The sequence below is a fragment of the Eschrichtius robustus genome, chromosome 6 (assembly GCF_028021215.1).
Source record: "Eschrichtius robustus isolate mEscRob2 chromosome 6, mEscRob2.pri, whole genome shotgun sequence".
Lineage (NCBI taxonomy): Eukaryota > Metazoa > Chordata > Mammalia > Artiodactyla > Eschrichtiidae > Eschrichtius > Eschrichtius robustus.
This window is the reverse complement of record NC_090829.1, coordinates 80,050,415-80,064,993: the sequence shown is the minus strand read 5'-3', so window position 1 is coordinate 80,064,993 and position 14,579 is coordinate 80,050,415. Positions and strand designations below refer to the sequence as shown.

At 39.0% G+C, this 14,579-nt stretch overlaps 1 protein-coding gene across 2 annotated transcripts in view; it reads left to right on the top strand.

Annotated features, from left to right (window-relative positions):
• Positions 1 to 12,277, top strand: part of GTF2E1 (general transcription factor IIE subunit 1) — a 36,399-nt gene extending 24,122 nt beyond the window's left edge. For both annotated transcript variants that reach the window (XM_068546658.1, XM_068546659.1), the window contains 3 exons: positions 240 to 441; positions 6,180 to 6,421; positions 10,725 to 12,277. In XM_068546658.1, coding sequence (XP_068402759.1) covers positions 240 to 441; positions 6,180 to 6,421; positions 10,725 to 11,149 — 869 coding nt within the window. In that variant the 3' untranslated portion in view covers positions 11,150 to 12,277. The remainder of the gene's footprint in view (positions 1 to 239; positions 442 to 6,179; positions 6,422 to 10,724) is intronic.
• The last annotated feature ends 2,302 nt before the right edge of the window (positions 12,278 to 14,579 follow it).

Genomic DNA, 14,579 nt, shown 5'->3' with positions numbered 1-14,579 from the left:
TTTGAAATGCTTCAAAAAATAATAGATGGATAGATATGTGATAAATCAAATATAGAAAAATGTTAATTGTAGAATCTCAGTGGTGGGCACATGGATGTTCACTGTAAACTAATCTTTTCCATGTTTTTGAAAGTTTTAATAATAAAATGTTGGAGGAAGAGTGGAGATATTAACTGTTTGCTAAAGGCTAGTCTTGAGAATTTCTCTTCCCTGACCTGAGACTTTTGTTTTCTCTATAGGAACTTTCCGCTGTACTTTTTGCCATACAGAGGTAGAAGAAGATGAATCAGCAATGCCCAAAAAAGATGCACGCACACTTTTGGCAAGGTTTAATGAACAAATTGAGCCCATTTATGCTTTGCTTCGAGAGACAGAGGATGTGAACTTGGCCTATGAAATACTTGAGCCAGAACCCACAGAAATACCAGCCCTGAAACAGAGGTGAGTGTAGGCCCTGTGCTCTTATCAAGAACACTTTTAAGCTTGCCCTTGTTTTAACTACCTGTACTTTGGAGAGCAGGATTGGGTAAGTAATTTACCAGGAGACTAAAAGCTATAAGATTATGTGGATTCTAAGCTCTGCCACACATGTCATATTAACTTGTGCCTGTGATGAAATTTGTTTGTACTGAATGCAGTACAGTATGGGCGCTAGGCAAAAATCTTTAAATAGTCAGGTTTGACTTTTAAGTACTCAATCTGCTTGGGCCTACTGCAACTCAGCCAATTGTTAGTTAGTCCTAAATTGGTTGTGCCTCTTGGGGATATCTGAATTTTCCTCGTCAAGTTCTGAAGCCTGAAGTTCTTTAAGGAATACAGCTTTCACTTTTTTTGTATGTTTGTTTTTGAAGTTTTTAACCACACATTTCTTGCCTTCCTTAGTTTTCAGTGCAACTTTCTTGAAAGTGAAGTATAGTGGGTGTTACCTATGGGTTAATACTTCTTACTGTGGCTCCCTATTTTTGTCAGTGTACCCTAATTTTTGAATTGCAGAGGCAGCCTTAATTTTGCCATGCCATAAAAAGTGGTTTTTCTTCTTTGAAAAGTATAAATGAGAATTGAGGTCAGGGAGTACTCTCCTATTCTTCCCTTTTTCTTTCTTCTTCCCAGTTTCAAGCTGAGGGCTTAGAGTTTATACCCATCTACTCCCTTCCATAGAACACAATAGTCCAAGTTGTAACTGTATAGATTTTGGGAGCACTCTTAGTATTTTGTGCCCTCTGGTACTGATGTTGCAGAAAAGCCAGTTCTGGGCAGTCCTGAGCAAATTGAGTTTCTTTTTGGTGGTTAAAAACAATCCAGTTATACAGAAGGTTTTGTATCTGTACAAGTTATTGTGAATTTTCTTTTCTAGCATCTGTGTCAGTTAGGATGCCTTTATCTGTGATAACAGAAAACCAACTAGAAGTAGCTTGAACAGTAAGAAAAACTTTCTAGCATGACCAGAAGTTCTTAGGTAGCACAATTCAGAATTAATTCCACAGGTCAGTTACATCTTCAAGGATCTAGATTTGTTCCATATTTACTCTGCCGAACTTGGCCTGTTGGTTTTCCTCTTGGCACCACCAGGGGAGCTAGCCTAAGATGGCCATGTCTTTCTAGGTATCACATTTAGATGAAAATGTTCAAGCACAGAAAATGGACTATCCCTTCCTTGTGTCCTATTTTAAGATGGAAAAAAGCTTTCTCAGAGGGCCACCTTCATCCTACTGTACCCTCAATGTCTCGCTGACCAGAATTGCTTTATATGCTTATTTCTAAACCAGCATCTCACAGAGGAAATGAGATCACATGATTGGTGCTTGGACTGGTTAAGGTTTACCTCCTAGGACTGAGGAAGGTGCCAGAGTCCTTTGGAGCAAATAGCCATCAATACTTGAATAAAATCAATAAGCAAAGAAGAAGAGGAGCCATAATTATAGGCAACCAATATCATCCACATTACAGATAGCCTTAAATTTTTCTTACTGGTCGTTGGTCTCTTATCAAGAATTTATTTGTTATATCTTTTTGTGCATTTAAATAATACTGTAACCCTGTCACAGAAGCCTGTGAGGGAAATTGATTTTACAAAAATACATACCTTTCTAAGCTTATGGGTTATTTCATATTGAAGTGTGTTTAGACATTTTCTCTGATTGCTTTCTATACAATATAATACTATTTATGAATTATATTTGTGTTTCCTCTCCTAATTATAGCTGTCTTCTTGTTTATTAAGATCCTTCCCCTCTACAGTAGCATTCATTCACCACCACCACTGGCATTCTACCTCTGTTGTTCCACATCTACCACAGTCCGCCTCCCATTCCAGGATCTTCATTTAGGTATCCCTCACTCCATGCTGGAGATAAGTCTGAGCCAGATGCCCAACAGCAGCTCACTATATCAAATCACCTGCTTCTCATTAGGTAGGCATGATGGTGACTCAAAGGATGAAGAAGAATCAGGAAATACAGGAAATAAACTAATCAGGAAAGAGGCTACTCAACAGTTTGGTCACTAAGAAGAAAGGGGAAAATGGAGGCAGGCAAGAAAGATTGAATGGTCTCCCTGGACTTCCAGCCAGAACAAAATATAACCGCTTGTACGTGGTCAGGAGAAAGACCAGTAGAGCTAGGTTAGAAGGTGTTACCCTGGCTGAGATAGCCTCACCAAGCATTTGACAAGCTCCACCGCTTGGATATAACATCCTGAAAGTGGTATTGATTTAGCCTTTCTGTACTATAGGATCCATTTCAGAGCACAGCAGTCCTGTAGTAGCCATCCTGCCCCAGTACAAGAAAAGAAAAACATCAATAGAGTTGTATGGGGGCTCATAGACAAGAGTAATTCATTAATTAAAAAAAAAAAGCAGCATGATTGTTTGGTTACTGATATGTAACCAATTAAATTCCCTAGAACAGGAACCAGAGGCTGCCGTTGCAGGACTGTCAGTAGATTTAACCCAAGAGCTGATGGACAGTTTCTGCCTTTCAGCAAGTCAACCCACTGGTGATATTTAAAGTCTTCCTATTCTTCTTAAATGGAATTTCTTTCCAGTAACCTCTCCTTTTCCATCATCTCTTATTTAGCATTCACCTTAAAGATCTTTAAAATTTTATTTATTTTTGAAATAACATTCCTCCCTCACCCCTGAGTAAGTTATATCTTTTAAAATTCTAAAATTTCTTAAATAATATAAAAAGATTCAAAACTAAATTGTTACTTTTGTCATCTTTAAGTGAAATGTGCACATTCTCTCCATAGAAGAAATTTAAATATGCAGAAGGAGTGAACTCTGGTGTCTCTCATCTAAATTTTCTTTAGTGTCACATTTGCTGATGATTTAATTTGACTGTGTATGTGGTGAAGGTAGAAATAAAATCTGTGTAGTCAACTCTCCATGGTAAAAATTATCTTTTAAAAAAAATTCTTCCAAATGAAAAAATTTGTTTAACTTGTGGTGAGATCTCTCCTGCCTCAGGGAATTCCCTGGTGGTCCAGTTGTTAGGACTCTGCTTTTTCTGCCGAGGGCACAGGTTCGATCCCTGGTCCGGGAACTAAGATCCTGCAAGCCACATGGTGTGGCCAAAAAAACAAAACAAAACAAAACTCTCCTGCCTCAAACTGGAATAAAACCAATCTTGAGTTTCTATAATGGAATACTGAAAACAAAAGACTTTTTAAAAATGGTCTCATGCTAACATTTATTTGAATTGTCCTGTTCTTTTTCTCTATTCTTATTCTTCTCTACTCAAAGTACTGAACACTTGCTAACCTTTGGAAGATAGTCTTCAGAGTTAATGCTAAATATACAGCATAGATGAAAACTATGTGTTCAAGATGATATAGAGAAACAATAGCTTCAGAAAGAGTGAGTGAATCATTTAAGATTCTGGGTGAAGGAGAGATGAATAAGGACAGGATGTAGTTATCCAGGTCAGAACTAGAGAAACATTGAGTGGGTGGAAAGAGACAGAAAAGGCATCTGGCTAGCTCAGGGAGACACATGTGGGCGCAGACAAGCATACAGAACAGGCTCAGCACAACAAGATAAGAACATTAGCTGAAGATAGAAGAGACATTAAAAGGAGTCAACGAGACAACTGGGTGAGAGAGGAGAGACTAGAATGTAGAGTGAGCACAGAAACATGAAAACACAGATCAGGCCAAGAGAGAAGGGAAAACTGAATGCTTGAGAGAAAGCAAAAATCAAAAAGACAACTTAAACCAGACTAAGCACAGTCATATTATAGTGAAGCCTTTTAGAAGACAACATGGAAGATAGAAAAGGAATGACTAGGGACAGATATGGATTAAATTGAGACAAATGTAGTAAATAATGCAAAAAGTAACATTAGATGAATGCAGAAAGGAATAAAAGGTAGAGAGAAACCAGTTATTTCCAGCTGTAACATAAGACTTTAAAATATAGTAAGACAAATAGATAGATTGGGTACAGAGAGATGGCCTTGTAGGCCTAGACTCAGAGTGGGCCAGCAAATAACTGATGAAAAAGCTATAGGAAAGAGTGATTTACAAAGCAGCCCTGGTACAGCTAAAGGCAGTAGTTACAAGGCATGGATTAAGTGACCAGATCAGCATGGTTTGTACAACTAGAGAGGGTGCATTTTTTTGATAGAAAAAGTGGCAGTGGGTCTGTAGATATCCAGAGGCAGAACAGGAGGGAGGGATGGGATGAACCCAAGATTACCTCCAGAGGTTGGTCAGAAACACAGTATTCTCAGGGAGAGATGTAATGGGCCAATCAGATATGTGGATAGTAGTATACATCAGAGAAATCTCAACTAAACATGAGACAAAACTCAAGTAGATGTGAGTGGGCCCAGGAAGAAATGAGGAGCAATGGGGTAAGCAGATACGAAGTAGGACCAAAGAGAAGGAAAAACAGTGAATGGCTTCTGAGAGAGAAAACTGATACAGAACTTAAAGACAAATGAAGAAATATTGCTTAGGCTCAGAATGAGACAGCACACTACACAGGAGACAGTCCAGGATTCATGGAAAAGATTTAGGAAAAATGGCAGAGAAGTAAAGGAGAAACATAGGGCCAAGAGAATCAGTCAGCAGACACAGAAAGGAACACAGCAAAAGGTATGGAGAAAGATACAGAGCAGGTACTAAGTAAGCAGGTAGTTCATGAAATATGAAGATAGTTTATGCAATAAAAGAACTGTCTAAACAGAAAAGGAGGGACAGTCATGCCTAGAACTTGATGCAGAAAAGCATCAGTAGCAGGCAAAGAAAGACAAGGTGTGAGCTTAGACACACAGAAAATCAGGTATATTCAAAAGAATGTGGAGTACATTGAAAGTGAAACAATCAGATAAAACGGGGAGCAGCAGAAAGACTGAAAACTCATAGAGATGAGGAAACATTAAGTGACTAGAGAAAGATAAGGAATGATCCAACCTGGAACAGACTAAGAAGATCATGGGTAGTAGAAGTAAAAGGCAAAACAAAATAGACTCAGAAATAGATCATGGTTGCTGTGGGGTAGAAATAATGGTTGGGCCTGGATATGGAGAGTCAGCATAGGTGCAGAGATGGACAGATACAACTTGAAAAGAAGCTGATCTCTGCATAAAGATTTGCCTTATTTGGTGAGTTGCAGAATATTAATTCTGAGTTGAAGTCTGGCTTTGTAGAATACTATTCTAGCTTCTCAGCACACAAAAGAAAGGGAAAAGTCCACAGAACTACTTTGAATTCTTCTGGGCTGAGCTGAGAGCATGCTTTTTAAAATATAACATGTGTTTTGTTTTGTTTGGGGTTTTTGTTTTGTTTTTAAACAAAATACTCATCAAAGATGTTCCTGGGAGAGATTTTTGCCAGACTAGTGTCTTTAAGTGGATTATGTCACTATTTCATTCTCCCCTCTCTCTAAGTAGACTTATTTAAACATCTTAATCTGTACAACCTCAATCATTTATAGACACCAGAGGATTCAGTGTTTGAGGAACTAAAATATAAATATGATGTGTTGTTCTAACCGATGTAACTTTCACCCTGGGGTATAAGAGCAGATTTTCCAGAATTATGAAAGCATGTGTGCATGATTGCTAGATAGAATTTATATGTAATTCTTCAGTAACTACTTCCCCAACTCCCCTTCTTTTCTAGCACCAAGACTTCAAGTTTTCTTCTTCCCTTCCTCCTCTAATCTTTTTATTTAGCAAGGACCGTGCAGCAACTGCTGCTGCAGCTGCTGGCCTGGCAGGTGGGCACCACCGGGAAACATGGGCCACCAAGGGTCCCTCTTATGAGGACTTATACACTCAGAATGTTGTCATTAACATGGATGACCAAGAAGATCTTCATCGAGCCTCACTGGAGGGGAAATCTGCCAAAGAGAGACCTATCTGGTTAAGAGAGAGCACTGTCCAAGGAGCATATAGTTCTGAAGAGATGAAAGAAGGTAAGAGTAGAAGAAGTAAGATGAATATGTATTGGGTATGGTAGAAAATGAACTTGCCTTAGGAAATCACCTGGGCAATTCTTAGTTTTATTGGAAACACACTGTGTCTGTTTTATAAAACAATTGCATTATAGCAGGAAGTAAATTGAGCAATAAGCATTAAAACCAACCAGTAGACTTGTATTAAACCTCAACTTAGTTGAAAAAACAGACAGCTTTTTAAATCTCCATTTTAGATTTGAGAAATTGTCATTTCTTTATGTTAATTTCTTGAAAAAGTACTCTTGTGTTCAAAGTGGCCAAATTCATTTCTTCTTTAATCTTCTGTTGCTCTAACTTGCATGCATTTTTGTTTCTTTGAATTAGGAACCATAACTATATACTAGTCCAAACTATTTATGTTGTCTCCTCATAAATAACGAGGAGATGTGCTACTTGAAATATATAAAAAGATACCAAATGAGTAAAGACAAGGATTCTCACCATCCAAGAAGATTGGCAAAACTTTATACTAGAAGATTTTGGAAATCTCTGTGAGCCCTGAAAGGTTAAGGATTATATAATAATCAGAAGCTTGAGAACTGCACGATTTTACTTTTTAAATTTTAGTCTCGAATTACTGGATTCAGAGACTGGGTGATGATGGTTTAAGACTAGGTAGAAAATGGGAGACTAAAACTGGATAAGTATTGCTCAGAAACTGGGAAACAGAGGTGAAAGAGGGAGTCTTTACCTCTGGTTAGATTTCATCAGCATTAGAACCTACCCACCCCTATTCCTAGGATATGTATCATTGCCAACATATCACTTGAGTCTGTTTCTTTAATACTAAAGAATCATCAGTAATTAAAAACCACTTGTTTTTTGACTTATTTTTCTAACCTCTTTTCCCTTCATAATTAGCATTTCTTTACTGTGTATGCTAAGAATTGTAAAAGTAGTGTGGAGTTGCGTAGTCATGGTAAAAGCAGATGTGTGATTCTCTAGTGTGATTCTCTTTGGTGTTTTAATTCCAACCAGAAAAAAGTTTTCCTTGGCAATCATACTTTACTCTCCCTCCTTCCCACTGATTACCTTGGCTATGAGGTTTAGTTATTTTGGTGCATATTGGTTTAGATTACATAGTAGTTAGGCTGTCAACTATTTAATAGGTTCGTTTTCCCCAACTTGGCTTCTTGCCTGTTCTTGAAGCAACCAAGCCTTTTCTTCTGTGAACTTAGGAACAAAATCGAATGAAATAAAACTATTGTTAGCCAGCATTGTATACAGTTAGGCTCATATGTTTAACAGTCAGTGTTTATAATTCCTAGAATGGTACAACTTGAATCATAAGGGCTTTAAATAAGTCATCTAGTCTACCCTGTTCCCTTTTGTGACTATTTCCTTCTGTGTATAAAATAGGATATGCTTTTATGTCTAAATTTGTCTTCGTTAGGTTTTATTATAGTTGAATAGGCTCTATCCAGTGAATGTGTGAAGTGACTCTTATTTGTCCTACACTTAATTTTCCTCAGAGTTCAAGCTATTTTAACATCTTTCAGAATTTTATAGACTTCAGTCATGTCCTTATTACTCTACTGAAAGTTCTAATTCCTTTTGATTCTACTTTCCTTACAAAGCGTTCTCTTCCCCCAAGCCATCTCCACCTACAGTTTTTGTCTTATTTTAATTATCTTTTTCTGGACCATCTCCAATTGTAATATACTTTACTTGAGACCTAGTGACCAGAACAATACATGTTATTTATGCATGAATTTATCATTAATTATTTGAGTTTTATCTCAAATATCCTTCTAGTTTTTACATGACAGTTTATTGCTTTGCTTCTGGAAGCATATTAAGACCAACAACTTTAGAATTATGTGCCGAGATTTTTTTCAGACTCTCTCCTGCCCTTTATCTGATAGCTTGGATAAGGTTTTTTAGTATATTTTAGATTATTTTTCTATAGGCAGATTTTCTTACACTTGCCAATAATGAAATAGATCTGCCACTTTTCTGCCCACTTATACAACCTTCAGCTCTTCCTATATTTTTTTGCTATCGGTTTGGCCTTTAAGAACCCAGAATTGCTTAGCATCATCAGTGAACTTGACAGTTTCCCAGGACACATCTTCTTCGTAATTTATAACTCTATTAAGTAAGACTGTTCCTAGAACTAGTGTTTCTACCTTACCATCTAGAGATTTGTTCATTTATCCTTATTTTTTGTTTTCTGTCTTCATCTGTAACAGAATAATTCTTTTTTTGGCTAAATCTCTCAAGAACCTTGTCAGAAATCTTTTAGATATGACTTCATTTAGTTTACAAAACTAAATTGCTTTTCCTCTAATTTTATATTTACTTTAAACATTATTCAAAATACTGTGTTGGTGATATTAAAGTATTTGGAAAATTCTTTTAGAAGTGTATAGTCTTAGAGACTTGCATACATTCCTTGTCTTTTTTTCCTTTTGAAATACTGCATTGGTAATAAGGGCTCTAAGGAGGAGGTTCAGCCTTTGGCACTATTTTAAAATGGTTAAGTTTGATTTTAACCCTCATTTTTACATCAATGTTATCAAAAGCCTGTTTTCTCTGATCTGAACTTTTAACTTCTCAATTCCTGTTTCCCTTTCTCTCTCTTATGTGCCCAATATCTTATCTCAGGAGTTCTATACTTTCTAAAATGTCCAGGGTTACAACTAATTCATTCTAATATGTTAATGAGAAGATACTTTCACTTCATCCATGGCCAGAATTGGTCATTTCTGGGTCTTCTCTTGATAATAAGTAACACTAATCTAAGTGCCAGGCCTTCACAAATATTCACTTAATACCCACAATAATCCAGTGAGGTAGATACTGTTTTTCCCCCTTTTTGTACTTGAGAAAATTGAAGCAGAAAAAGATGAAGTAACTTGACCAAAATCATACAGCTAATAAGTGTTAAGAGTCAGGATTTGAATCAAAGAGTCAGGTTTCAATCAACATTTTAAATTCTTTTATGTATTTAAATGGCATTATATTTTGTATTATTTTCAGAATACAAATGTTTTTCTTAAATTCTTCATCTGTAATATGTACACAAAATGATAGGAGGTGTGTGGTGGGAGAAGTTTCATTTCTGATACTAGATTCCTAGATAAACAGTTCAAAGTACACTTAATTTGCTTCAGGAAAATAAAACTGCCATTTATTCACTCATTCATCAAATATTTATTCAGTGCCTAACAAGCAATAGGCACTATTCTGGGTGCATGGGATATATCACTGAATAAAAAAGGTAAATATCTGTTGTGGAGAACCTACAGCTATGGAAAGCAGGTGACAAAGACAGTAGACATAAATTATTATGTTAGAAAATAAATGCTATGGGGAAGAAAATAGAGCATTGGGAATATAGAGGTAGGGATGAATTGAAAGAAGGTGAAATCTGAGTGAAGACATGAAAGATGCAAGGGGGTATGGATACCTAGAGGAAAAATATCCCAGGCAAAGGAAACTGGCAGTGCAAAGGCCCTGAGGTAGGAGTGTGTGTGTGGTGTGTACAGGGAATACCATGGAGGCCACTGTGACAGGAGCAGAATGATCAAGGGATAAGAGAAGGGATAAGTAGGTGGACAGGAGGAGTTCAGATGATGTAAGACTTTATATGCCATTGTAAGGCCTTTGGCTTTTACTCTGAGCAAGGTGAGGAGCCGTATTTTGATGTCCTATTATGCCAGCTACAAAATTGGTCCTTCATAGACATTATTTCATGTTCTTATCCAGAGCCATAGAAGATAGATGCTTTTATTATCCCATCTTACAGAAAAAGGTACCAAAGTTTAGAGACTAAATAACTTGCCTAAAGTGTTACAACTTGCATGTGGAAGAACCAGGATTCAGATCCAAGCCATATATTTCTTAAAACCCACGTACAGTTGACCCTTGAACAGTGCAGGGATTAATCTGAGTATAACTTAAATTCATGGTTTCTCCACCTCCATGGGTTCAACCAACCATGGATCATGTAGTACTGTAGTATTTACTATTGGAAAAAAAAAAATCCATGTATACATGGACCTGCACAGTTCAAACCCACATTGTTCAAGGGTCAACTGTACTTAACCATTACGCTACTTAAGTTCCAGTTTGTGAGAAACATTTTGAATATCTTACGGACAGTAGCTCAAAAAATGGAACTAGTGAAGTCTGTGTTATTTTATAATATTATCCTATATTTAAATATAATATATTAAAATATTATATATTTTATTAGTTATAAAGGAATGCCTTTTATATTTAAGGATATTGACTTTCTGGTTTTTTTTCCTTGCAGGTGGCTTAGATATAGACTCGTTTCAGGAGAGTGAGGAAGGCCGTGTGGGGCCAGATGATAATGAGGAGGTCATGCGAGCACTGCTCATTCATGAGAAGAAGACCCCCTCTGCCACAGCAGGCTCAGTGGGGGCGGCTGCTCCTGTGACCACTGCCAATGGCAGTGACTCTGAGAGTGAGACCAGTGAGTCAGATGATGACTCTCCACCCTGTGCTACAGCTGTGGCTGCACATCATAGGGAAGAGGATGAGGAGGAGGATGAATTTGAGGAAGTAGCAGATGACCCCATTGTCACGGTGGCTGGCCGTCCGTTCTCCTACAGCGAAGTGAGCCAGAAGCCAGAGCTGGTGGCCCAAATGACACCAGATGAAAAGGAAGCGTACATAGCAATGGGACAACGCATGTTTGAGGACCTCTTTGAGTGAGCTTTCCCTACCTTTTCCTCCTTTCTCTAATGCGCATTTCAAAAAGAAATTCCCTACCTTTGAAGAAAAGTGTTCAGTGGCCTTCTGCCTCTCTTGATGTAAGTCAACTGTTAATCTTGTGCAAAGAGTAATGGGAGAGAGAGAAAGTTTGATTGTTATGCCAGAAACTTCCCCACGAGGTAGGTTGGCTATAAGCATACCCTTTCCTATTACTACAGTATTAGTATTTTGCTGTATTTCCTTATCTCATCTTTTTCCTTTCCCTTTTAAGACACATTTTTCTCCCTTCTGAAATGAGTGAGAGAAGTCTATAGGTAAATTCTTCATGTCTGCCTGTAGAAGCCCACTTTGATAGGTTACAGTAATTCATTGATCACATCCTTTTTATTTATTCTGACCAAGCATTCCAAACAACTCCTGATATTGCTGCCAACCAAGCAGCTTGGCAACAGGCAAATCATTGATGAAGGAAAAAAAAAATCTTAAAGCTTCATATTGCTTCACAGTTTAGGATGAAGTCAGTTTGTAAGGGGAGGTGGGAGTGTGTGTGGAAGAAGGATGGTTATGCGTAAATCTCATGATTAATATCTAAACCAAAATTGGTGTCTTTAGAACTGACTTGACTGACAGATATTATTGTTGTGCTTAATGCCTTTTGGTTTGTATGTTGGATAATAGAAAACAGAAAGTGTGTTTGGTAAGCCCTTAGGAAGAAATTAGAGAAAAAAACACGGACTTAGGATAAGGAGTCCATGTAAATGGTTGAAGAGCGGAGAGCATTGGGAACAGTACCTTTTAACATTGTCTGAGTTTGTGCTGATTTGGAAATCCTTTATATAAAGCTGAGACTGGTCCCCTTCTTTTTCAGTTCTTCCACAGAGCTATAAATTGTTTAAAGAGGCCATTCTAGCAGAAATCAGCATATAACAATTGATTACTCCTCTCTCTTTTTTTTTCTCTCAACATTATTGAAGGCCTTGTCTCTTTTGATTCTTGTCAGGCATGTATTTTAGAGTGCATCCAGTATATCACTGAGCATTGTAACCTCAAGGAAAATACTTTATTTTTGGTTCTGATATGTAGCATGGTATTATTCCTTAAGGCAGAACTTTAAAGAACTTTCATACAAGGGTCTACAACAATTGTATTTTTTATAATATTTTCCCTTGCATTGTCATTTTAAGTATTTATCATTTTATAGTACATGTGTAAAGTTGAGATAGATTTTAAACATCTGAGCCTTGTATAAAGTAATGATTCATTTACCTGGGTTGTATTATGATTGAATATTGACAATAAATCTATTTTATACTGACTGAAATTTGTTAACCTAGCTCTGTAACATCTTGGAGCATAATTAAAGTGAATACTCTTCCCATTTAAAAAAAAGTGTTTCAGAATTTTTTCTCTTATTCGTCATGTTTCAAATAATAGATGCAATTTTATGTAGTCTAAACTTTTTCTGGCAATAAGTTGCCTTAAGAATGACTTTATGGGAGGAGCTTCAAGGTGGCAGAAGAGTAAGACATGAAGATCACCTTCCTCCCCACAAATACATCAGAAATACATCTACATGTGGAACAACTCCTACAGAACACCTGCTGAACGCTGGCAGAAGACCTCAGACCTCCCAAAAGGCAAGAAACTCCCCACGTACCTGGGTAGAGCAAAAGAAAAAAGAAAAAACAGAGACAAAAGAATAGGGATGGGACCTGCACCAGTGGGAGGGAGCTGTGAAGGAGGAAAGCTTTCCACACACTAGGAAGCCCCTTCACGAGCGGAGACTGCAGGTGGCAGAGGGGGGAAGCTTCGGAGCCGCAGAGGAGACTGCAGTAAAAGGGGTGCAGAGGGCAAAGCGGAGAGATTCCCGCACAGAGGATCGCTGCTGACCAGCACTCACCAGCCTGAGAGGCTTGTCTGCTCACCCGCCGGGATGGGTGGGGGCTGGGAGCTGAGGCTCGGCCTTCGGTCAGATCCCAGGGAGAGGACTGGGGTTGGCGGCGTGAACACAGCCTGAAGGGGGCTAGTGCGCCACAGCTAGCCGGACGGGAGTCCGGGAAAAAGTTTGGAGCTGCTGAAGAGACAAGAAACTTTTTCTTGCCTCTTTGTTTCCTGGTGCGCGAGGAGAGGGGATTAAGAGCGCCGCTTAAAGGAGCTCGAGAGACAGGCGCGAGCTGCGGCTATCAGCACGGACCCCAGAGACGGGCATGAGACCCTAAGGCTGCTGCTGCAGCCACCAAGAAACCTGTGTGCAAACACACGTCACTATCCACACCTCCCCTCTCGGGAGCCTGTGCAGCCCACCAATGCCAGGGTCCTGTGATCCAGGGACAACTTCCCTGGGAGAACGCACTGCGCGCCTCAGGCTGGTGCAACGTTACGCTGGCCTCTGCTGCCGCAGGCTCGCCCCACATCCGTACCCCTCCCTCCCCCTGGCCTGAGTGAGCCAGAGCCCCCGAATCAGCTGCTCCTTTAACCCCGTCCTGTCTGAGCAAAGAACAGACGCCCTCAGGCGACCTACACACAGAGGCAGGGCCAAATCCAAAGCTGAACCCCGGGAGCTGAGCGAACAAAGAAGAGAAAGGGAAATTTCTCCCGGCAGCCTCAGGAGCAGTGGATTAAATCTCCACAATCAACTTGATGTGCCCTGCATCTGTGGAATACATGAATAGACAACGAATCATCCCAAATTGAGGAGGCTTTGGGAGCAACGATATATATATTTTTTCCCCTTTTGTCTTTCTGTGCGTGTGTGTATGCGTCTGTGTGTGATTTTGTCTGTATAGCTTTGCTTTTACCATTTGTCCTAGGGTTCTGTCTGTCCAGTTTTTTTTTTAATTAAAAAATTTTTTTTCTTAATAATTATTTTTTTTAATAACTTGATTTTATTTTACTTTATTTTATTTTATCTTCGTCTTTCTTTCTTTCTTTTTTTCTCCCTTTTATTCTGAGCCATGTGAAGGACAGGCTCTTGGTACTCCAGCCAGGCGTCAGGGCTGTGCCACTGAGGTGGGAGAGCCAAGTTCAGGACACTGGTCCACAAGAGACCTCCCAGTTCCACTAATATCAAATGGCGAAAATCTCCCAGAGATCTCATCTCAATGCCAAGACCCACCTCCACTCAACGACCAGTAAGCTACAGTGCTGGGCACCTTATGCCAAACAACTAGCAAGACAGGAACACAACCCCATCCATTAGCAGAGAGGCTGCCTAAAATCATACTAAGGCCACAGACACCCCAAAACACACCACCAGACGTGGACCTGCCCACCAGAAAGACAAGATCCAGCCTCATCCACCAGAACACAGGCACTAGTCCCCTCCACCAGAAAGCCTACACAACCCACTGAACCAACCTTAGCCACTGGGGACAGACACCAAAAACAATGGAAACTACAAACCTGCAGACTGCGAAAAGGAGACCCCAAA